Source organism: Triticum urartu, chromosome 1A (genome assembly GCF_056163025.1).
Source record: "Triticum urartu cultivar PI428250 chromosome 1A, HENAU_Tu73, whole genome shotgun sequence".
Lineage (NCBI taxonomy): Eukaryota > Viridiplantae > Streptophyta > Magnoliopsida > Poales > Poaceae > Triticum > Triticum urartu.
Genome location: NC_141873.1, coordinates 402,313,196 through 402,339,091, shown reverse-complemented (window position 1 = coordinate 402,339,091; position 25,896 = coordinate 402,313,196). Strand labels below are relative to the sequence as shown.

Below are 25,896 nucleotides of genomic sequence, written 5' to 3'. Positions count from 1 at the left end.
ACAAAAAAGTAAGTAGGCCAGGCTCCGGGGGGGGGGGGGGGGGGGGGGGGGGGTGCACGCCGGGCGGAAATGGGCCAGCCTAGTCGGGCGTTTACTCCCCGTAAGTGTATACGTTCGATTGGTATGATATGTGAAAGGTTCAAATTACCCTTTATACGTTTAGTGAGGAGGGGTTGTATCGAATCGGTACTCTTTTTTCTATCCACCAGCGTATCATTAATTTTTGAAAAAAATTAAAGATAGTGATATATGTGAGCTAGTGAAGAATATATCCCATCAGATTTTAGACAACAAGACCAGACCAGTCTGGATTAGAACAACTAAAACTCGTCGTTGTTCATACTTTCAATGATGAAGAGTTGCAAAATAACCTCGCAAAAAACAAAGAGTTGAAAAGTATCTCAACATTGAGTGACCCTTGCCAATACCTTGCTGATGCTTTCAATGATGAATAATTGGAAAATATCTCAACACCGACCGACCTTTGTTGATACTTTGTTGAGATGAGAAGAGAAGAATCACCGCAAAAACATGTTATTTTTTAAAATAATACAATTTTTTTTATTAAATTTTAGAAATATTACGGCATGATTATATTTTTTAAAAATAATACCCAGTCAACCTACTGTTGGCCGATTGGATCCAGTCGGCCCACTGCTGGCCAATTGGCGCCCAGTCCGCTTCCTCTAGACCGACAAGTGCATGCGCCCATTTATCTGTTGAACAAGTATTTAAAAATGTTGAATAAGTATTTAAAAATATGTTAATCAAGCATTTGAAAAAATGTTGAACAAGTATTTGAGAAATATTGAAAAAATATTTGAAACTGTTGAATAGGTATTTAAAAATGTTGAAGAAGTATTTTAAAAAATGTTGATCATGTGTATAAAAATGTTAATCAAGCATTTGCAAAAAATGTTAAACAAGTATTTGAGAAAATGTTAAACAAGTATTTGAAAAAAATATTGATCATGTATATAAAAATGTTGAACAAGTATTTGTAAAAATGTTGATCATGTATATAAAAATGAACAAATGTTAAATAAGTATTTGTTCAATATATAAAAATGAACAAATGTTAAATGTTGATCAAGTATTTGCTCAATATTTTTTAAATAAGTATTTGAAAAAAATATTAAACAAGTATTTGAAAAAATATTTGTTCATTTTTATATACATGATCAACATTTTTACAAATACTTGTGCAATATTTCTATATACATGATCAATATTTTTTTAAATACGTGTTCACCATTTTTTTTCAAATACTTGTTCAACATTTTTTGCAAATGCTTGATTAAAATTTTTATATACATGATCAACATTTTTTTAAATACTTTTTTAACATTTTTCAAATACCTATTCAACAGTTTTCAAATACTTGTTCAACAATTTTTTCAAATGTTTAATTAACATTTTATATGCATGATCAACATTTTCTAAATATTTCTTAATATTTTTCAAATACCTAGTCAACAGATAAATGAGTGCATGCACCTATCGGCCTAGAGGAAGCAGACTAGGCGCCAATCGGCCAGCAGTGGGTCGATTGGATCCAGTCGCCGACTGGGGTCCAATCGGCCAGCAGTAGGCCGACTGAATCCAATCGACCGGCAGTATACCGACTGGGTATTATTTAAAAAATATATAATTACGGTGTAATATTTTTAAAATTTAATAAAAAAAAGTTGTATTATTTAAAAAAATAGCTAGAAACCGTTTGTTCAGGCTTTAGGATTTCTCGGAAGTGCAAAAGGACGTGACTGCTATTATTATCTTGACTTATCTTTGCTCGAACTGAATTTCCACACCCTGTTCGGGGTTATAATATACATAATGCTACGCCTACCGAAAGTCCCTATTTTACGAGAAAATCAAGTCAGCTGTAGAATAATTTCTGTAACAAATAACAAACTGTTCATTAGGTGTAGGATTATTGCTAATCCACTCCTTAGGTTCATTTTCTTTCAAAAAAGGGTGGATGTATTGCCTCATAATGAAACATCAAGATGATACAAACATAATGATCACACTCGGTCAACTCTGCATAACTAGGATGCACACAATCAATGAACACGACACACACAAAACACACGCCGACCAAATAGCAAAGTCATGTAAGACCGAAGCTATCAGTAGGCGAGAAAAACAAAATTAAATCCAAGCAATCAAATCCACGATCGGCAAACTACGACAATGATCATATCCGCATCAACCATCTCATGACACCACATGGACGGTGAGTTTCTTCAACACCAACGCTTTTGGGAAGGTAGCGATGCTCAAGCACCGCCGTCACCGAATCCAACTAACAAGGCAAGAATCTAGGTCACCCTGAAGAATCACTCCGAGCAAATCCAAGCAATGCCTTCTATAAGGTAACGATGTAAAAAAATCGCCATTGCTAGGTATGACCACCATGGGTCAGACCTAGGCTATTCACCCCGAAGCTCGAGACCCGGTGCACAAGTAGCCCCATCATCAAAATCACTCATGTGTTGTCGTCATCACTTTTTCGCGATCCCGACAGCTACATGCGATGTGCAACCGCTACCGCTGCACAACCATGCCTCTGCGTCAAACCGTCGTTCATATTCTGTATCTCACCACCGAAGTCAACCATCAGACCTTTTGGTGACCTTCATCATCATGGAGCCATGGAGGTCATTGCAGCATGGTCTGCAACCACCGCCATCGGCCGAACTGATCTTGATCACCACAACCAAATCGTCCTGATCTGAATCTGGGCAAGCACATCGAGGATGCCAGCCGCCCAAAAACAGATTAGGAGTAGAGGTCGGTGGCCGTGGCGACAACAAGTGCAACGCTTAGGGCATGTGACCCGGGCCCTGAACCTCATGCATGAGCACGACCGAAGCCTCAACAGGCGGCAGCCAGAGGACCACCAGCCACCGGTCACGCCCCTCCTAAGCCCCAAGCCCATAAATTTGGTAGGGGTAGAAACCAGCTAGATCCATATCCCAGGGCGGGAGGCCGGCGCCCTTGCCCATGGCTGAAGCAATGCTCCACCGACGCGACACGCCGGTGGCCAAACGACCAACTGAGCCGCTGCACAGCGCCCCACCACGGCCGCCGGCAGCGTCCGACAATGACAATGGGAAGAGAGATCTGTGGCAGGGTGTGCTGGTAGGTGGTGGCTAGGGATTGAGGGAGAAATTAAATCTTCTACACCACTTTATTTCTAACTTTGATTATTTGCCCCCTCCCTCCTCCCACCCAAATTGGCGGATGGGGCTGGGGCCACTAGCCATTGACATAACCCTGAGACAAATTATCAAATCCTATGTAAAGTCGGGCAAATGATCTAAATTCCCCGGATTGAGAGGGCCTCCGGGGCCGCTCGAGCACGCGACCCAGGAGGCAGTTCCGCTTTCTTAGCAACACTCGATCCTTAGGATTGACATCTCGCTGTTCACACTTGGTCTCCTTGACGGCTGGTAGCCAAACACTCAATAAACCTACACACACAGACTATTACAGGGCTTTTACTTGATCATTCCAACTAACTAACCTCTCTCCCCATCTGATTTTCAGTGGGTTGGGGCCCGCTTCATCCCTAACTTCCAATCCCAAACCTCCATAATAGCCAGTCCGTTGATCCTGTAAAAAAAAAGACCCCGTGAACCTAGCATTGCTCGCCAAACACTCGCACAGTTGCACTTGACGGCTGTTACGCTCGACCGTACTCTTTCAGTGGCGACTCGTGCCGTCTAGCTTCGCTGGCCGGTCACGATGCGGCGGCGGCGTCTCTTCGCTGCTTGCTTCGATCCAACAGTGGCGTACGTCAAGCATCAACCCCCAGCCTTAATCACAAACGGTGACCGCTGACGAACAGCTAGCAACATTTGACCCGTGGTTCCGGCGGCAATCTTGTCGCTGCTTCGATGTTGGGTAGGCATGTGATTCTTCCTCGCACATGGTGGATGCTGGTGGAAACCAATCATGCCAGGCAGCAGCCAAGCATCACCCCCACCCCAAGGTCCCCAAAAATGAACCGAAGATTCCGTAGCTCGTGACCAACACCGTGCAGTACGCGCGGCCAACTAATTAATAATCCACAAACTCCGTCCAGATCATTCTACCGTGGTACCCGATCGTACGCACAACCACATGGCATTAAGGACAAGGTGCCCCCTCCTCGTTTTGGCATCTCTTGATCAACCATCTTTCTGCTCCAGGATATATATCGTCGAGATAATGTTCACACGTCACCGGTCTCCGTACACGCACGTCCACCTCGGTCAAGTTGGTGGTGCTCTGGTGCGCATGTGTGGCCGTCCCTTTCGATGCTGCCACTTCCCGCGCGCGGAGCACATGGATCCGGCTGTCTTGTCGTCGTGCGTTTGAAAAATAAATGGGAGGCGACGACGACGGAGAGCTAGTTCGTAGATCGTTTCTTTTGGGTTTTTTCCTCGTGTGACCACGTCGCCGTCGACGTACGAAAACGGTAAGATCTGAGGACGGTACAACTGACCGGCACGACGACGGCGTAATCGATCGGGGAACAGATTTTTGTAGTGAAGGCCGCTCCTGTCTGGAATGAAAGCGTGCTGGATTTGCCCAGGATGCTGGGGACGTTAGAGCATCTACAGCCATGTATATTTAATTCGGCCCCTCAAATGTCTGTGGACGTGCCTAGTTAGTTATTAGGCGTGTCCGTTTTAAACCTCTAGTTATCCATTATCCATCCACACAGCCATAATCTTCATTTCTTTCTTATATGTCCGGCCATTTGCATGTGATTGATGGAGATAAAGAAAGAGAAAGAAAAAATGAATAAAGAAAGAGAAAATGTGGTTCAGGATGGGGCCGCGTCCTATGTAGCGGATTGATCGGGCACGCCCAGACATGTCCGTGAGGCCTCATATCCTCTTCATATTTGAGATGGATATGAGGGTTCCTGGACAACCCAGATGTATAAGAAAGATATGAGTGGTCCGGTTGGGTTATGTTTTTTCTTCTTTTTCATGTCCGATAACCGACAGACACGTCCATGAGCATATAAAAATGATTTGAGGCGTCCGACTGTAGATGGTCTTAGGTGGCATGCCAGGCAGCTGGTGTAGCTGTGAGGCCCGAGGCTTCTCTGTGGCTATGAGCTGGAAGATATGTATGCATGGGGGAGCAAAAAGCGAGACGAAACGCGCGCGTAATCTGCTCCATACTGTTGTTGCTAGTGAGTGCCCGTACTATTGCATGCACAGCAGTGTAGTGACTCCAATGGGCCACATCCATGACCAAGGAGATCCAAGAATCGAATCAATGGGTGCGTCCAGTCGGTACCATGTGCTGTACATACGTGGAAAGATCAGTTGTTTGCTATGGGAATGATAGACACGATTAGTATATTCGGCAAAAAGGAGGGTTTGACGTTCCATTGGAAACACTAAGGGCCCACTTCGGATTGTTGGAACTTTTTCTAAGGATTATCGTTGGATCAAAGGAATGATGGCACCTTAATTTCTATGGATTCGACTCGTATGACTAGGTTTAATAAGAATTTAAACATCCATTTCAGCCGCCTTTTGAGACGTTTCTCTATATTCCATCCAAAAACGATTGTTCCTATTGTTTTGCTACATGCTTTCTAATCCTCTATTTTCCTATGTCAACCTTGTTAGATTAAGTTTATCATATTCTCATGTTTCACAATCCTAGGATCCAAAGTGGACCTATATATAGAGATATCATAGTGGCCCGGCCTTCTTTTTTTCCCCATGGTTATGGAAGGTGAGGGAGTGCATCCGTGAGACCATTTTGGAGGCCTTCAAGACTACGAGATTTTAGCGACAAAATCCCAGTTTCTATGGTGCTTGTTTGCAAACTTTTAATGGCCGAAGTCACTAAGTAGATCATTCAAGCATGTTGTGAATGAAAGAAGTTTCCTACTACTCCGGTAACCTCCACTTGACTGTTTCTTGTTGAAAGGAGTTCCACTTGTGTTTTTAGTATGCTCGTTCCTTAAGACCTCACACAATGGTGTGACATAACCATTAACCAAGTATCATGCAGGCTCATGCCACCAACTAACCATATTGCTGATATGACATAGTATTGATTGAGAAAGAGAGGATACAATAAATGTGGCACATTATTATACGATATCATTAATATCGTATAATAAAAAATGTGACGCTACTATGAGCTATAGAAAACAATAAATACGGTAGTCAATACTATGCACTATAGAGATATCATACACTATCATGCATATGATACTAGTGTATATACTCCTAACTAGCCTAACTTCATCGGTTCAATTGGACTTCTACTTTCCCGGCTGAAAGAAAAGCATTTTTCTCCTTGTAGAACCATGAGGTACCGTCCCTCAAAAAAATATGTAGAGGTGCCTATCAACATGGCCAAAAGAAGATGTTTTCAACTGGACGACCATGCCAAAAATGTCGATCAAAGCTTTCCATTATAATTCACATATGTACGATACTACGATCTTACACTATTAATTCTGTCACGCACACATATGATGTACCCCTGCATGTTTCTAATCTTACAATTCCAATCACACGCACACATCGTCATATAGAAGAAGCCACTGATCCAAATGTGCATCTCACCGATCAGCAAAACTGAATAGAGGGAGATATGTATGGATAACAAGAACACAACAAAACAGGAGACGACGAACGGAGCCGACCGTACCTCGCCGACCTGCAGGAGTCAGCTAAGGGACAGCGACACAGACGCCGGAATATGCGTGTCGTCTTCCGCCGTTTACGTGCTCCCCTGGCTTGGCTTTGGTAGCTCGGCGCCTCGCCGGTGCGGGCAGATCTGCCTCACACCGGGCACTCCGGGCCGTCGTCTTTGGAGTCGTTCTTGGGCTCGGCGGCGGCGGGCACAGGGGCGACCACGCTGGCGCGGCAGAGCGGGCACGTGGAGTGTAGATGCAACCACGCGTCCACGCACGCGGCGTGGAATCGGTGCCCGCAGCGAGGGAGGAGGCGCGCCAGGTCGCCGTCCCGGAACTCCACGATGCACACCGCGCAGTCCGCCGCCGCCATCCCGGCGGCTTCGCTGCTGGAGTCGAACACGGACACGGGCAGGGAAGACGGGATGTCCGGTTGGTCGGGATCACGCAGGCGCCTAGACGCTCTCGGCGAGGTCGCCGGAGACGAGTCGGTGGATGACCCCTCCTCATCGGCGCCGCCGGGGGAAGACGGCCCCCGCTTCACGGAGAAGAACCGCCAGAAGTAGAAGAAGACGAGGAGGATCATGAGCACGTTGATGCTGACGAGGCAGGCCGTCAGCATCGGGCCATGCGGCGCCCAGTGTTTGCTCGTCTCCACCGGCGACGCCGCCGTGGTCGCTGGGCTCGGGCTGCCGCTCTGGGGCGTTGACATGGCGGCGCTTGATGCAAGAAGACGGGATTTGGACGAGAGGAACAGCAGATGGCAGTTGCCAACGTTGTGCATAAATAACAGAAACCGAATCTTTTTTGTTTTACAAAAATATAGACGTCCTTCCCCAGCAGAATATTCAACTTTGTCGTTCGGATCTCCAGAAGAGGAGCACCAGAGACGATAATGCGCGCCAAGAACAGGGAAAGATAGTAGCAACTAAACTGTATGAGTTGAGAAGAACAAAAAAGGAAGGACGAAGGTAGTGTGGGAAAGTGGAGGGATGGGGGTTTATAAGAAGGTGGAGGGGAGATAACATTGGCTCTCGGGGGTTTGGGATGTACAAATGGTGATGGGTTTGTTAATTCCGGTTTGACTGCCGTGGTTGGGTTCCCGTTACGAGCTAGGTTTACTCTACTGTCTTACATATATTGGTGTTCACTGTATCATCGTGCAACGACGGGTGCATTATAATAGAGAAAGTAGTAGATATTTGTCTTTGCTTCTTTTGTTTTCACTAGTAAATGCGTACGTGCAATGCAGACTGATATTAAAAAAAAACCTCTGCCTCCCCTCCCCTCTCCTCTCCTCTCCCGATCTTTCCTCTCCCGTCCGCTCTCCCCTCTGCCTCCCCCTTCCCCTCCAGATCTCTCCCGACCCCGTCCGCCCTCCCCTTCGCCTCCCCTCCCGCCGTCGCTGGATCCCGGCTGGGCAACGCCCATGCGGGGGGATGGTGGTGGCGGCGGGGCGTCTCCCCGTCGCGGCTTGGAGGCGTAGCTGTGATGGTGGATCTTGAGCAGCCGCCTCGGGACAACGTGTGTGTGGCCATGGCACTGGTAACGCAACAATGTGACCTCATCTACCTTTGGTTGTCTTCATCGTCGGTCCAAAGGGATCTTGTCAGTGAGTGTTGCCTCGCGGTGGCTTCCCGACGGCGAATCAAGTGGAGAAGGAGATGATGGCCTAGCTACTGGAGTGGGTGAGGATGCCACCATCGTCTGCGGCGCCTGTGGGTGTCGGTTTCCTCGTTGGAGGCGATGGTGGGTGTGTCCCTCGCTCCATTGTTTTCAGGAGAAACCTTAGATCTGGAGGAGGCTACCATCGACGACGGCGCCCGTGGGCGTCCTAGCCCTTGTTGGAGGCGTTGAGGGGCCTCCTGAATCGGATGATGGCGACATCTTCGTCGCCACGCCGTGGGGGCATCATCTTCGAAGACATTCATTGACTGGACGAACATGTGGACGGCTTGGTGGTTGGGCATCGGTAGGTGGTGGAGCGGCGCTTCATCCTACACATCGATGGCGTTGGATCTCGGCGGTGTGGCGCAGTGGAGACTCGGCGTCCGATGGGTGGCGATGGACTTGTGCTGGAGGACGACGTTGTCTGGCGTCGTGGCGCCGTCGATGGCAGAGAGGTCTGGCAAGGTCGATGTGTCCGTATTTGCTCTGCGGATGGATCAATGGATGAAGGATGTGACGGTCCTTGCAGCGTGTGCATGTAGTGTCCACTGAAAGTGCGCCGGACCGGTGTGTAACGCAGTCCAGGTATTGTGGCTTGGATGGAGCATCCGACCTTAGATGTTAGGTGTTGGTGCGATGTCTATTTGGTATTAGGCTCGGACATTCGGCACCCCTTCATTACGGGGATCGGAGTAGCGACAGGTGTTGCCAAGATGGTGGCTTTAGATTTACTGATGTATTACCTTGTAAGGGATTTGTGAATAATTAATAAAATGACTGCATGCACCGCCCAGATACAGAGGCCGGGGGTGCATCCCCCTTTTCAAAAAAAATTAAGAAGAAAATTAATTGCACATTGATATTAGGTAGGATATATATTACGTGTTAATTATGTGATTAACACAAACGTTGATATTCTGTGTGATACTTGTTCGAAGTAATTGCAAGAGGCAAATGACAAGTAGTAGAATAGTTGTTCTCATTGATGATGGGATTACATATATATAGCCCCCGAAGGGGTACGTCCAAAGGGACACGAGACAACCGCCTCAATTAGGAAAAGCAGGGATTAATATGATTAATTAAATCCTAACACTCCCCCTAATCCATGCTTGTTAGTGTAAGTATCATCATCTTGGGAAGCTCCTCCAAAAACCCTGTGGGAAAAATATGAGGAGATAGGTGTTTGATATGTTGCTAAAACTCCTTCAAACCCAGTGGGAAAAATAAGGAGAAAATGATACAACATATAATGGTCATTATCTCTTTTAACTCAATACGAGAAAAACTCATAGAGTTTAGAGGACAATAAATGTGTCATATATACTTTCCCAAAACCCTGGTGGGGAAAACATGAAGTATGACATATGATCTCATGTTGATATTACCTCATTAAAAACCTTTATGAGAACCTGTAAAGTAAACTCATGAAGGGAAAAAGAGTATAATATGATGCATTGAACATGAACAATTCAGGAAGATACCCCCCCTGATTCTTGCAAAATTCTAAGCCGTCACATACCAAAACATAGAAGTTGGTAGAGACCCGCTGAACAAATCAGTCGCATTGATTTGACTTGCAAGATATGCAATATAGTGATATTGCTTATTATGTAACCTGTTTGCATCCGAGCAACACAAGAAAAATTATCGTTGAGATAATGGTTGGTGGATGTAGCCATGAGGTCTGTTTCGAAGACTCTTCATGAGAGGGCTACCACACCTAGTAGGAACACTAAACTTGTCTACAATCTGACATAGTGGGGATCTGATCGATGTATCCAATAATATTGGTGTTCAGATTTCTCCAAAACTGAAAAACCAGGACAAGATGTTTCATGCCTTGAAGATATCGAATGATATTCTTGAGTACCAACCAATTGTGTTTGGTCGGTCCAATGGCATATGGAACGTTGAGTCCCAATATCTCATTTCCATCATCTCTTGGTCTAAATAGATCATTCTCTATGTCTAGGGAATGAACTACCATGAGGGTTATTGATTGATAATATTTGTCCATAATGTATGAATGAAGGTGCTCAAGTTGTAGTAACGAGCGGTGTTTTGGTTTACCCAAATCCTTCATTTAAACTCCGTCATTAGATGATTACATGTGTCGTCATCGCAGACATACAAACATGCATAATCATCTTTGCAGGAGTAACCCTTTTGTATAAGGAACTCACTACGTCGGTTGTACCATATGTACCAACCACAATAAGTCGTATGGTGACTTACTAGTTTTACACAATGTATGTTGCATTTTGTATTTCGATTCAGAATTGAGATTCCATCGGAAATCAATCATATATGTCTGAATCTAGTGATCCACATGGATATGTAATCACTATATCTGTCAACTGCAGAGATAGATGATTTTGTACTGCCAATGATATAAGTTATCGGAAAGAGATTCCACCTCTGGAGAATAGTTGGGTATCTACGTGAACCCTTGTGCTACAATACTTGCTCTTTTTTTCACCACCTCATTGTTCTCAATTCTGTTTCTAGAAAAAAAAACTGGTGTAGGTATTGCTTATGAATACCTTCCCATTATTGAGCAAGATCATTTCTACCTAGATTATACCCTTTGCTTGAGTTCATTCCGAGTGTTGTTCACACTTTGCCATGGCCATGGTCTTTGGATCTGAATCATTTGAAAGGTTTTTGCAATCTAGTTGAGAAATGTATGTCGACAATTGTAGACTTTTGGTTATATGATTCTCCAGGATCTATATAGTTGATGGAAATATCGTTACCCATGGTGACTGCTTGCGATTTCCCAATGCGATTGAGTCGGGTATTCCGATGTCCCGGTCATTATGTGCACTATGACCTGGGTTGGTGGAGATTTCCCGTCCACTGGGTGTATACTACCCATTAGGTGTCTATCAACGTGAAGTTGACTTGCATTTACTGATTCACAGGCCTTGATATCCTTGCTTGCAAGAAGTTGAATCCTGATGTACTTCTGCCATACATCTCCCCCTGTTGCTTTGAACGAGGAGTGAAGTGGATTTTGCTGGTACCTCCACTCTTTCAGGCGTACTTTTGCAGGATTGTAGGATTGTGTGACACCTTTATAGTCAGTAAATGAATCTGGCAGATTATTTGCAATGTGTTGCAAATCTTCTGAATGCATGGTTCAGATCTTTGAGTACATGGATTTGAGGCAGAAATGCGTTGAACATTCCACTAATTTCCTGGCATTTTTATGGTACTTGAAATCTCCCCCTAATACCTGGAAATGTTCCTCATTAAATCAGCATACTGGCCTTGAATAACTCCCCATGCGAGGGGCTTGAGGTATTGACAGAAATACAGTTATTCCTCACATAGATCCCAACTATATGTTGAGGGGCCAATGATGTATGCCGGGTGGTGATTTCGGCGTGTAACCGAATTACCGCAGATAGGAAATACTTGGTAGATTTCCATGTATAAAAGATAGAGGGAATAATATAATGCAGTTTGGTCATGAGTGTGTAAGACTGCATGACTCCAACATAAAGTTGGTAAGTTGCAATTCCAAAGTAAAGATTATGCAATGAGCTTAACTCTTTGGATAGGATTCTACCAAACCATTTTGAGTCTAGACATTAGGACAAATTGCTAAACTTCAATCCAAGGGCCATAAAGAAGGCACTCAAGGAGAATTCTGCAAGGTTATCCATTCGATTTGCTTGAAATCGATGTCAGGATAATGAGCCAATGGTTTTGTATGAATAAAGCACACACTTAAGACCATCATGTAGATATGTCCTTTAGAACCATGGAATACCTGAATAGTCTACTCAATGGTTGGGAAGAGCCACTTACCTCGACTTGATGCATTCAAGGAGTCTGAGTGGTTCAGCATACACTTTAAGGTGTACAAGCCTTAAAAATTTCCTCCTTGTGTCACATGTAGTGCACATAAAATCCAAATATTGTTAGAATGTAGCATCATAATAATCATAAACCACTGGAATTGCTGATAGTTTCGGTTTCAACCCAATGTCAATGATGACCAAAGCAGGAATGCCAAGTTTGTCATGCAAAAGACACTCTGGAAAACTATCTCGTACGTAACATGTGCTACGGGTTTTTTAGTATGTGTAGTGCAATGCCAATGATACGTAGAGAATGTGCTTGCCATATCCGTTGCATATGGTAAAGAGAAGATATTCCTCTTTGTTGTCATCATAAGTTTCGCTATGGAAACTATTTTGACGGATACCTCTGTAGTTTAGTAGGGTACGAGCTAAACCCGGAAGCAATAAAGCATCCTGACGATACTCGAGTACCCACAGGGATAGTAAATATGACTCGAGTTGAGCCAACAAATACCTCATCGCGTCTAGCGATTTTAAAATATCTCCTTTCTCTCAATGAGAGTGGAAACATTGGACTTCCCTGAGTATAGAGTGTGTGTGGTGCATATGTCCACAAGGCACATATCATTTTCCATCGGATTGACTCCCGTATAAATCTATATATAGACATGAAGATTCTCAATATGAAAATCACTGTCAGATATATAGAATGCATACAAATGTATGTGTATCAAAGTGCTGATACAATATATTGTGATATACAATATATGATGACAATAATACTTATGTTCTTATTAGAACATCGTAAATTGACATAAATTATGTTGACCACTCAGGAGATTGAGAGACTAGAAGAAGTCTCCAAACATGTCGGTTGAGGCATATTCAACCATCACGTTCTCCGTGCTCATAGGGTCCCGTCACAGCTGGCGTTGTCGGATTGAAGGTTGAAGTAAGATTCAAACCTTTGCCCTTGAGGTTCATTGTATCCCAGGAATTGCTGATACAGAATAACCAGATGCTGAGATCAGAATCTAATGCCTTATAATGTATAAGATAACATTTTTCTGTTAGCGGTGTGATCCTGACCAGAAGTGAATCCTGGATTGCACACATTATCCCACGAGACACAAGAGCGATCATGATGTCCATGTCCCCGATAGGGCAGTGGTGGCCATTGAGGGCGAATGCCCCAAACTCTATAGCCATATGTTACCTCTATGGGTAAACTGTTGGGGAACGTAGTAATTTCAAAATTTTCCTACGCACACGCAAGATCATGGTGATGCATAGCAACGAGAGGGGAGAGTGTTGTCTATGTACCCTCGTAGACCGGAAGCGGAAGCGTTAGCACAACGCGGTTGATGTAGTCGTACGTCTTCACGGCCCGACCGATCAAGCACCGAAACTACGGCACCTCCGAGTTCTAGCACACGTTCAGCTCGATGACGATCCCCGGACTCCGATCCAGCAGAATGTCGGGGAAGAGTTCCGTCAGCACGACGGCGTGGTGACGATCTTGATGCTCTACCATCGCAGGGCTTCGCCTAAGCACCGCTACAATATTATCGAGGATTATGGTAGAGGAGGGCACCGCACACGGCTAATAGATCTCAAGGATCAATTGTTGTGTCTAGAGGTGCCCCCCTGCCCCCGTATATAAAGGAGTAAGGGGGAGGGGCAGACGGCTAGGAGGAGGCGCGCCAGGGAGGAGTCCTACTCCTACCGGGAGTAGGACTCCCTCCTTTCCTTGTCCAACTAGGAGAGGGGGAAGGAAGGGAGAGAGGAGAGAAAGGAAAGGGGGGGGGGGCGCCGCCCCTCCCTCCTTGTCCAATTCGGACTAGAGGGGGAGGGGGTGCACAGCCTGCCCTGGCCGCCCCACCTCTGCTCCACTTTGGGCCCATGAGGCCCATTAACCCCCCCGGGGGGGTTCCGGTAACCCCCGGTACTTCGTTTTATATCCGGTAACTCCCGGAACCATTCCTATGTCCGAATATAGTCGTCCAATATATCAATCTTTATGTCTCGACTATTTCGAGACTCCTCGTTATGTCCGTGATCACATCCGGGACTCCGAACAACCTTCGGTACATCAAAATATATAAACTCATAATGAGACTGTCATCGTAACGTTAAGCGTGCGGACCCTACGGGTTCGAGAACAATGTAGACATGACCGAGACACGTCTCCGTTCAATAACCAATAGCGGAACCTGGATGCTCATATTGGATCCTACATGTTCTACGAAGATCTTTTATTGGTCAGACCGCATAACAACATACGTTGTTCCCTTTGTCATCGGTATGTTACTTGCCCGAGATTTGATCGTCGGTATCTCAATACCTAGTTCAATCTCGTTACCGGCAAGTCTCTTTACTCGTTCCGTAATACATCATCCCACAACTAACTTATTAGTTGCAATGCTTGCTAGGCTTATGTGATGTGCATTACCGAGAGGGCCCAGAGATACCTCTCCGACAATCGGAGTGACAAATCCTAATCTCGAAATACGCCAACCCAACAAGTACCTTTGGAGACACCTGTAGAGCACCTTTATAATCACCCAGTTACGTTGTGACGTTTGGTAGCACACAAAGTGTTCCTCCGGTAAACGGGAGTTGCATAATCTCATAGTCATAGGAACATGTATAAGTCATGAAGAAAGCAATAGCAACAAACTAAATGATCAAGTGCTAAGCTAACGAAATAGGTCAAGTCAATCACATCATTCTCCTAATGATGTGATCCCGTTAATCAAATGACAACTCATGTCTATGGTTAGGAAACATAACCATCTTTGATCAACGAGCTAGTCAAGTAGAGGCATACTAGTGACACTATGTTTGTCTATGTATTCACACATGTATTATGTTCCGGTTAATACAAGCATGAATAATAAACATTTATCATGATATAAGGAAATAAATAATAACTTTATTATTGCCTCTAGGGCATATTTCCTTTAGTCTCCCACTTGCACTAGAGTCAATAATCTAGATTACACAGTAATGATTCTAACACCCATGGAGCCTTGGTGCTGATCATGTTTTGCTCGTGGAAGAGGCTTAGTCAGTGGGTCTGCAACATTCAGATCCGTATGTATCTTGCAAATTTCTATGTCTCCCACTTGGACTAAATCCCGAATGGAATTGAAGCGTCTCTTGATGTGCTTGGTTCTCTTGTGAAATCTGGATTCCTTTGCCAAGGCAATTGCACCAGTATTGTCACAAAAGATTTTCATTGGACCCGATGCAATAGGTATGACACCTAGATCGGATATGAACTCCTTCATCCAGACTCCTTCATTTGCTGCTTCCGAAGCAGCTATGTACTCTGCTTCACATGTAGATCCCGCCACGACGCTTTGTTTAGAACTGCACCAACTGACAGCTCCACCGTTCAGTAAAAACACGTATCCGGTTTGCGATTTAGAATCGTCCGGATCAGTGTCAAAGCTTGCATCAACGTAACCATTTACGATGAGCTCTTTGTCACCTCCATATATGAGAAACATATCCTTAGTCCTTTTCAGGTATTTCAGGATGTTCTTGACTGCTGTCCAGTGATCCACTCCTGGATTACTTTGGTACCTCCCTGCTAGACTTATAGCAAGGCACACATCAGGTCTGCTACACAACATTGCATACATGATAGAGCCTATGGCTGAAGCATCGGGAACATCTTTCATTTTCTCTCTATCTTCTGTGATGGTCGGACATTGAGTCTTACTCAACTTCACACCTTGTAACACAGGCAAGAACCCTTTCTTTGCTTGATCCATTTTGAACTTCTTCAAAACCTTGTCAAGGTATGTGCTTTGTGAAAGTCTAATTAAGCGTCTTGATCTATCTCTATAGATCTTAATGCCCAATATGTAAGCAGCTTCACCGAGGTCTTTCATTGAAAAACTCTTATTCAAGTATCCCTTTATGCTATTCAGAAATTCTATATCATTTCCAATCAATAATATGTCATCCACATATAATATCAGAAATGCTATAGAGCTCCCACTCACTTTCTTGTAAATACAGGCTTCTCCAAAAGTCTGTACAAAACCAAATGCTTTGATCACACTATCAAAGCGTTTATTCCAACTCCGAGAGGCTTGCACCAGTCCATAAATGGATCGCTGGAGCTTGCACACTTTGTTAGCTCCCTTTGGATCGACAAAACCTTCTGGTTGCATCATATACAACTCTTCTTTCAGAAATCCATTCAGGAATGCAGTTTTGACATCCATTTGCCAAATTTCATAATCATAAAATGCGGCAATTGCTAACATGATTCGGACAGACTTAAGCATCGCTACGGGTGAGAAGGTCTCATCGTAGTCAATCCCTTGAACTTGTCGAAAACCTTTTGCAACAAGTCGAGCTTTATAGACAGTAACATTACCATCAGCGTCAGTCTTCTTCTTGAAGATCTATTTATTCTCAATTGCTTGCCGATCAACGGGCAAGTCAACCAAAGTCCACACTTTGTTCTCATACATGGATCCCATCTCAGATTTCATTGCTTCTAGCCATTTTGCGGAATCTGGGCTCACCATCGCTTCTTGATAGTTCGTAGGTTCATCATGATCTAGTAGCATGACTTCCAGAACAGGATTACCGTACCACTCTGGTGCGGATCTTACTCTGGTTGATCTACGAGGTTCGATAGTAACTTGATATAAAGTTTCATGATCATTATCATTAGCTTCCTCACTAATTGGTATAGGTGTCACAGAAACCGGTTTCTGTGATGTACTACTTTCCAATAAGGGAGTAGGTGCAGTTACCTCATCAAGTTCTACTTTTCTCCCACTCACTTCTTTCGAGAGAAACTCCTTCTCTAGAAAAACTCCGAATTTAGCAACAAAAGTCTTGCCTTTGGATCTGTGATAGAAGGTGTACCCAACAGTCTCCTTTGGGTATCCTATGAAGACACATTTCTCCGATTTGGGTTCGAGCTTATCAGGTTGAAGCTTTTTCACATAAGCATTGCAGCCCCAAACTTTCAGAAACGACAACTTTGGTTTCTTGCCAAACCACAGTTCATAAGGCGTCGTCTCAATGGATTTCGATGGTGTCCTATTTAACGTGAATGCAGCCGTCTCTAAAGCATAACCCCAAAACGATAACGGTAAATCAGTAAGAGACATCATAGATCGCACCATATCTAATAAAGTACGATTACGACGTTCGGACACACCATTACGCTGTGGTGTTCCGGGTGGTGTGAGTTGCGAAACTATTCCGCATTGTTTCAAATGTAGACCAAACTCATAACTCAAATATTCTCCTCCACGATCAGATCGTAGAAACTTTATTTTCTTGTTATGATGATTTTCAACTTCACTCTGAAATTCTTTGAACTTTTCAAATGTTTCAGACTTATGTTTCATTAAATAGATATACCCATATCTACTTAAATCATCCATGAAGGTGAGAAAATAACAATATCCGCCACGAGCCTCAACATTCATTGGACCACATACATCTGTATGTATGATTTCCAACAAATCCATTGCTCTCTCCATAGTATCGGAGAACGGCGTTTTAGTCATCTTACCCATGAGGCACGGTTCGCAAGTACCAAGTGATTCATAATCAAGTGGTTCCAAAAGTCCATCAGTATGGAGTTTCTTCATGCGCTTTACACCGATATGACCTAAACGACAGTGCCACAAATAAGTTGCACTATCATTATCAACTCTGCATCTTTTTATTTCAACATTATGAATATGTGTATCACTACTATCGAGATTCATCAAAAATAGACCACTCTTCAAGGGTGCATGACCATAAAAGATATTACTCATATAAATAGAACAACCATTATTCTCTGATTTAAATGAATAACCGTCTCGCATCAAACAAGATCCAGATATAATGTTCATGCTCAACGCTGGCACCAAATAACAATTATTTAGGTCTAATACTAATCCCGAAGATAGATGTAGAGGTAGCGTGCCGACCGCGATCACATCGACTTTGGAACCATTTCCCACGTGCATCGTCACCTCGTCCTTAGTCAATCTTCGCTTAATCCGTAGCCCCTATTTCGAGTTGCAAATGTTAGCAACAGAACCAGTATCAAATACCCAGGTGCTACTGCGAGCATTAGTAAGGTACACATCAATAACATGTATATCACATATACCTTTGTTCACTTTGCCATCCTTCTTATCCGCTAAATACTTGGGGCAGTTCCGCTTCCAGTGACCAGTCTGCTTGCAGTAGAAGCACTCAGTCTCAGGCTTAGGTCCAGACTTGGGTTTCTTCTCCTGAGCAGCAACTTGTTTGCTGTTCTTCTTGAAGTTCCCTTTCTTCTTCCCTTTGCCCTTTTTCTTGAAACTGGTGGTCTTATTGACCATCAACACTTGATGCTCCTTCTTGATTTCTACCTCCGCGGCTTTTAGCATTGCGAAGAGCTCAGGAATAGTCTTATTCATCCCTTGCATATTATAGTTCATCACGAAGCTTTTGTAGCTTGGTGGCAGTGATTGAAGAACTCTGTCAATGACACTATCAACAGGAAGATTAACCCCCAGTTGAGTCAAGTGATTATGATACCCAGACATTTTGAGTATATGTTCACTTACAGAACTATTCTCCTCCATCTTGCAGCTATAGAACTTATTGGAGACTTCATATCTCTCAATCCGGGCATTTGCTTGAAATATTAACTTCAACTCCTCGAACATCTCATATGCTCCATGACGTTCAAAACGTCTTTGAAGACCCGGTTCTAAGCCGTAAAGAATGGCACACTGAACTATCGAGTAGTCATCAGCTTTGCTCTGCGGGATGTTCATAACAGCTGGTGTTGCTCCTGCAGCAGGCTTGGCACTTAGCGGTGCTTCCAGGACGTAATTCTTCTGTGCAGCAATGAGGATAATCCTCAAGTTACGGACCCAGTCCGTGTAATTGCTACCATCATCTTTCAACTTTGATTTCTCAAGGAACGCATTAAAATTCAACGGAACAACAGCACGAGTCATCTATCTACAATCAAACATAGACAAGCAAGATACTATCAGGTACTAAGTTCATGATAAATATAAGTTCAATTAATCATATTACTTAAGAACTCCCATTTAGAAAGATATCCCTCTAATCCTCTAAGTGATCAAGTGATCCAAATCAACTAAACCATGTCCGATCATCACGTGAGATGGAGTAGTATCAATGGTGAACATCAATATGTTGATCATATCTACTATATGATTCACGCTCGACCTTTCGGTCTCCGTGTTCCGAGGCCATATCTGTCATATGCTAGGCTCGTCAAGTTAAACCTGAGTATTCCGCGTGTGCAACTGTTTTGCACCCGTTGTATTTGAACGTAGAGCCTATCACACCCGATCATCACGTGGTGTCTCAGCACGAAGAACTTTCGCAACGGTGCATACTCAGGGAGAACACTTATACTTTGATAATTTAGTGAGGGATCATCTTATAATGATACCGTCAATCAAAGCAAGATAAGATGCATAAAAGATAAACATCACATGCAATCAATATAAGTGATATGATATGCCCATCATCATCTTGTGCTTGTGATCTCAATCTTCGAAGCACCGTCATGATCACCATCGTCACCAGCGCGACACCTTGATCACCATCGTAGCATCGTTGTCGTCTCGTCAATCTTATGCTTCCACGACTATCGCTACCGCTTAGTGATAAAGTAAAGCATTATAGCGCAATTGCCTTGCATAAAGTAAAGAGACAACCATATGGCTCCTGCCAGTTGCCGATAACTCGGTTACAAAACATGATCATCTCATACAATAAAATTTAGCATCATGTCTTGACCATATCACATCACAACATGCCCTGCAAAAACAAGTTAGACGTCCTTTACTTTGTTGTTGCAAGTTTTACGTGGCTGCTACGGGCTTAGCAAGAACCGTTCTTACCTACGCATCAAAACCACAACGATAGTTTGTCAAGTTGGTGTTGTTTTAACCTTCGCAAGGACCGGGCATAGCCACACTTGGTTCAACTAAAGTTGGATAAATTGACACCTGCCAGCCACCTGTGTGCAAAGCACATCGGTAGAACCAGTCTCGCGTAAGCGTACGCGTAATGTCGGTCCGGGCCGCTTCATCCAACAATACCGCCAAACCAAAGTATGACATGCTGGTAAGCAGTATGACTTATATCGCCCACAACTCACTTGTGTTCTACTCGTGCACAACATCAACGCATAAAACCTAGGCTCGGATGCCACTGTTGGGGAACGTAGTAATTTCAAAATTTTCTTACGCACACGCAAGATCATGGTGATGCATAGCAACGAGAGGGGAGAGTGTTGTCTACGTACCCTCGTAGACCGGAAGCGGAAGCGTTAGCACAACGCGGTTGATGTAGTCGTACGTCTTCACGGCCCGACCGATCAAGCACCGAAACTACGGCACCTCCGAGTTCTAGCACACGTTCAGCTCGATGACGATCCCCGGACTCCGATCCAGCAGAATGTCGGGGAAGAGTTCCGTTAGCACGATGACGTGGTGATGATCTTGATGTTCTACCGTCGCAGGGCTTCGCCTAAGCACCGCTACAATATTATCGAGGATTATGGTGGAGGAGGGCACCGCACACGGCTAATAGATCTCAAGGATCAATTGTTGTGTCTAGAGGTGCCGCCTGCCCCCGTATATAAAGGAGCAAGGGGGAGGGGCGGCCGGCCAGGAGGAGGCGCGCCAGGGAGGAGTCCTACTCCTACCGGGAGTAGGACTCCCTCCTTTCCTTGTCCAACTAGGAGAGGGGGAAGGAAGGGAGAGAGGAGAGAAAGGAAAGGGGGGGGGGCGCCGCCCCTCCCTCCTTGTCCAATTCAGACTAGAGGGGGAGGGGGCGCGCAGCCTGCCCTGGCCGCCCCTCCTCTGCTCCACTTTGGGCCCATGAGGCCCATTAACCCCCCCCCCCGGGGGGGGGGGGGTTCCGGTAACCCCCGGTACTCCATTTTATATCCGATAACTCCCGGAACCATTCCTGTGTCCGAATATAGTCGTCCAATATATCAATCTTTATGTCTCGACTATTTTGAGACTTCTCGTTATGTTCGTGATCACATCCGGGACTCCGAACAACCTTCGGTACATCAAAATATATAAACTCATAATGAAACTGTCATCGTAACGTTAAGCGTGCGGACCCTACGGGTTCGAGAACAATGTAGACATGACCGAGACATGTCTCTGGTCAATAACCAATAGCGGAACCTGGATGGTCATATTGGCTCCTACATATTCTACGAAGATCTTTTATCGGTCAGACCGCATAACAACATACGTTGTTCCCTTTGTCATCGGTATGTTACTTGCCCGAGATTTGATCGTCGGTATCTCAATACCTAGTTCAATCTCGTTACCGGCAAGTCTCTTTACTCATTCTGTAATACATCATCCCGCAACTAACTTATTAGTTGCAATTCTTGCAAGGCTTATGTGATGTGCATTACCGAGAGGGCCCAGAGATACCTCTCCGACAATCGGAGTGACAAATCCTAATCTCGAAATACGCCAACCCAACAAGTACCTTCGGAGACACCTGTAGAGCACCTTTATAATCACCCAGTTACGTTGTGACGTTTGGTAGCACACAAAGTGTTCCTCCGGTAAACGGAAGTTGCATAATCTCATAGTCATAGGAACATGTATAAGTCATGAAGAAAGCAATAGCAACAAACTAAACGATCAAGTGCTAAGCTAACGAAATAGGTCAAGTCAATCACATCATTCTCCTAATGATGTGATCCCGTTAATCAAATGACAGCTCATGTGTATGGTTAGGAAACATAACCATCTTTGATCAACGAGCTAGTCAAGTAGAGGCATACTAGTGACACTATGTTTGTCTATGTATTCACACATGTATTATGTTTCCGGTTAATACAATTCTAGCATGAATAATAAACATTTATCATGATATAAGGAAATAAATAATAACTTTATTATTGACTCTAGGGCATATTTCCTTCATAAACCATAGATAATTAATTTACAACCAGTAAATTAAAGACCATCATGGTTGATGTTATAATGAACTTAGCAAAATCAATGGGTATTTTAAGAAGTTATCTTGAAACCATTAGTGTGAATCTCAAATTGCTAAATATGACACCTTAAAGATAATCTCCAAAATGGAGTAGATCTCGCAGCACTAGAGAGTATAATCTGATGGAATCAGTAGATACTCACTCGTAATGCCTTATGTCATGACTTAGTAAAATGCGTGGGAGAGCACTTTGTAAAGCAATTATAATGTCAAAATGACAAAATATAGGCTTTAACAATAGTCATTGATAATCTGCGAAGGCAGTAGATCTAAATGACTACCTTGTGATCCCAATACATCAATTTGAAGAAATCACTTTTAATTTTGCATTCTTATTTGCAAGAAATTAAAAATCTCAATTACAAATAGACGTATTAATCTCAACATGTAGCGGACATGGAGATACATACATTCCGGAATACATCGTACTCAACAGAAATACATCACTATTATAATCAATAGTAATGATGTTGCAAACTTGATGTTCAAGTGAAAAACTTGAATTGTATAGATCCCAAATTAAATGAGATGATCCTGTATCAAGTTGCAAGATAATTCAGTAGGATGAATTAATATTTTGCGAGAGAAAATTAATCTCAATCGCTATGAGATTGTTTTGCGAGAAAATAAAATTCTCAATCGCAAATCAATATGGCTGTGCGAGAAAACTTAATCTCAATCGCAAAACAGCGTCGTTGTATTAACATGACATGTTATAGGGATTGCTAAAAAGCACACACATTGAACATGTCAAGCATCAACAACCACATATTTATGGATTTTTTTTTAAAAAACTCAACAGATAAATAGGCTACCATGCGTGATGAACTAAGCAGGAAGGCTTAAGAGAAAACTGTAGAAACTCATTTTTTGATTATGAGAAACTGCAAGGGCTGAAGTCAAAGCAGCCGAAGAGATAAGGTTCTCTTCCTTTTTCTCTCCTGCAGTTACGATTGGGACTCGTCCCTGATAATCGTCGCCGCCCGGAGACGGCCGCACCGTGCGCCGCCGCGCGCTGGGTCTCAGGCGAAGAGGCCGGGAAGGCCGCGCCATGGCCGCCGTTTCGGGTTGCCACCGCTCCAGGTGGTTGCGCCGCCAGCGTTGCCTTGCTTTGCTGACACGCATGGAGCAAGTCACCGACGCTGGAGGGACGATCCGCCGCGGGGCACGCGCTTCAGGCGTCGCCGGCCGGAAGCCGCCACAATTCCCTCGGCAGGCGAGGCCATCAAGAAAGTCGCTCCGCGTCAGATGCGGTGTCCGCGTCGTGTGACAGGAGGCTTCACCGCGGCGGCCACAGCCTGAGCGGCCATGGCCGTTGGCCACTGCTACCTTCTACCGCCACAACCTGGTGCCGCGTGGGCGCGAGCACCGCAGTAACCGACAAGCGAGATGGGTTCGCCGACCGGAAGAAAGAGCGCCGCGTCAGCCGTTGGCCGTCTCCACTCCAAGAGGAGTCAGGGCTGCAGAGGAGCCGCGCTAGGAAGCCCCACGCAGAGGCCGAAGGCCATGGTCGTGTGTTGTTCTTCCCGCTGCTGCATGCCGGAAGGCAGCCGAAGGCCATGGCCTGCATGCCTGAAGACAGTTTGTTCCGTAAAGGATTAAAATCGGAAGGTAGCACCTTGATTCTTGTACGTAGCAATTAGATCAAGGCTTCGGTTGCTTCTTGACTTCGATTTCTCTCTTTCTTGATTTCAATCCATTGAGCACAGGGATATGGATCGAAGTTTGTTGTTGCTCCATGGCCGTGGTCGTCCCGTCCGTAACCGTCTCGTCGGGATGGCCTAGTCGCTCTGTTCGGAGAAACTACAGTGCTGATAACGTGTTCGAAGTAATTGCAAAAGGCAAATGACAAGTAGTAGAATAGTTGTTCTCATTGATGATGGGATTATATATATAACCCTCGAAGGGGTACGTCCGAAGGGACACGAGACAACCGCCTCAATTAGGAAAAGCAGGGATTAATAGGATTAATTAAATCCTAACAATACTAATTGCATGTCAGACATGTTAAGCGCTGACCATTAGAGTAAAACTAATGATTGGAATGCCACCCAGTGATACCGCTTGAGAGAAAGTTATACGCATGTTTTCATTAAAAAAATAGATGAAGTCGCCGCTTCCATCTAGAAAAATATTTAAAAAGTACTCACCTTCATCTAGAAAAAGAAGTAAAAAAGAAAAGAAAAATCATCAACGCAACCTACCAGTGAGCGCTACTTTGCATAGCACTCCATAAAAAAAATGTGTAGGGTCATCATCTCCGTCTAAAAAGAAAAAAATATTTTAAAAAATTCCTCATCTCCATCTAAAAATAATATCCCAAAAGCTTTTTCACCGCGACCAATCAGTTTGCCAAGTGGCATAGCTGGTTGGCCGCCTTCCACGCGACGCTTAATGGGTTTAATAGGTTGTTGGATTGACAAAATTTAATGACTAAGATTAATTGGATCTACATTTTGGGTCTTTTTATATAGGTATGAATGCATGCACCAAAACGGAAAAAGGGGGGAAATGTTAGTCATTTGCAATAGGGGCACTTAGATCACGCCTCGGTATATTTCTAGTCCATCTTAATGAACACGGGAGTGTTTGTCACGATTTATTTTGATCATCTCGACTTGAAACCTTTTCCTTATTTTTTATGGGCAAGATGTTCTTCGTATAGTCTTTTATAGGAGTATTTTAAATTGAGTCTTCACGGTATCAATAGTGTAAAGTAGGGTCTAGTATATTGTTTTTGTATAGTATGTAATTGTAATAGTGATCATCTATATATTGAGACGTGGGGATGGATGTCAACCACCCACGCAAAACCCTAAACCCTGTGTTTCAACTTGGTATCAGCCAGGTCGGATCGCCGCCTCAAGTCCCTCGCGCTGCCGTCTGATTCTCTCTTCCGCGTCGCCGCCGCGTCTTGCTACTTCACGTATGCGCATACGCAGGAATCCATCCAGCTGCTTGCTAGCTAGATAGCTAGCTTTGCCCGTACGCTGCCGCCGCTTCTGATCGCTGTTGTTGCGCGTGCCATCTTTCGCACCGCCGCCGTGCCTTGCTCCGCTGCCGCCACGCGCTGCTCCATCCGCGCCGCCACTGCGATGTCATCCTCCGCTATGTCCGTCGGCCAAACTGCCGGCGCCCTCGTCTCTTCCCCCGTCTCCACGATCCCCGCCGCGCTCGCCGTCCCGACGATCTCCGTCCGCCTCAGTCGCCACAACTTTATGCTCTGGGGAGGGGGGGGGGCATCACCAACACTATTCTTGCCGGTGCCAACCTCCATGGACACCTTGATGGCACCAAGGCGGCACCAGCCAAAACACTCGTTGTCGACACCGGCGACGCTGCCACTACCGTCGCCGACCCGAAGTACCACTAATGGTGGGTTCAAGATCAGCGCATCAAGGGACCTCTTCTCACCTCCATGGATGAGGATATTGCATGCCAACTCATTGGTTGCGAGTCGTCGCATGCGGTGTGGACAGTCGCCGCCGCCATGTTCGGCTCCCAGAGCCGCGCCAATGTCCGCCACATCCGGCGTCAACTTCAGTCGATGAGGAAGGATGATATGTCCATCGCAGAATACATGCACAAGATGAAGTCCCTGGCTGACACTATGGCCGCCGCCGGCTCTCGGATCCGCGATGATGAGCTTATCAATCACATCCTCACTGGCCTTGGCTCCGCCTACAACTCCATCGCCGC

The 25,896-nt window shown here is 44.7% G+C and overlaps 1 protein-coding gene across 1 annotated transcript; it reads right to left on the bottom strand.

Moving 5' to 3' along the window:
- Nucleotides 1-6,423: 6,423 nt before the first annotated feature.
- LOC125534505 (RING-H2 finger protein ATL17-like) lies at nucleotides 6,424-7,414 on the bottom strand. The gene has a single exon (XM_048697715.2). It carries the CDS (start codon nucleotides 7,377-7,379, stop codon nucleotides 6,816-6,818), a length of 564 nt encoding a protein of 187 aa, XP_048553672.2. The 5' UTR covers nucleotides 7,380-7,414; the 3' UTR covers nucleotides 6,424-6,815.
- Between the last annotated feature and the right edge of the window lie 18,482 nt (nucleotides 7,415-25,896).

What these genes read in the sequence shown, in the direction of transcription:
- LOC125534505 (XM_048697715.2), bottom strand. Translation starts at nt 7,379, where the DNA reads ATGTCAACGCCCCAGAGCGGCAGCCCGAGCCCAGCGACCACGGCGGCG.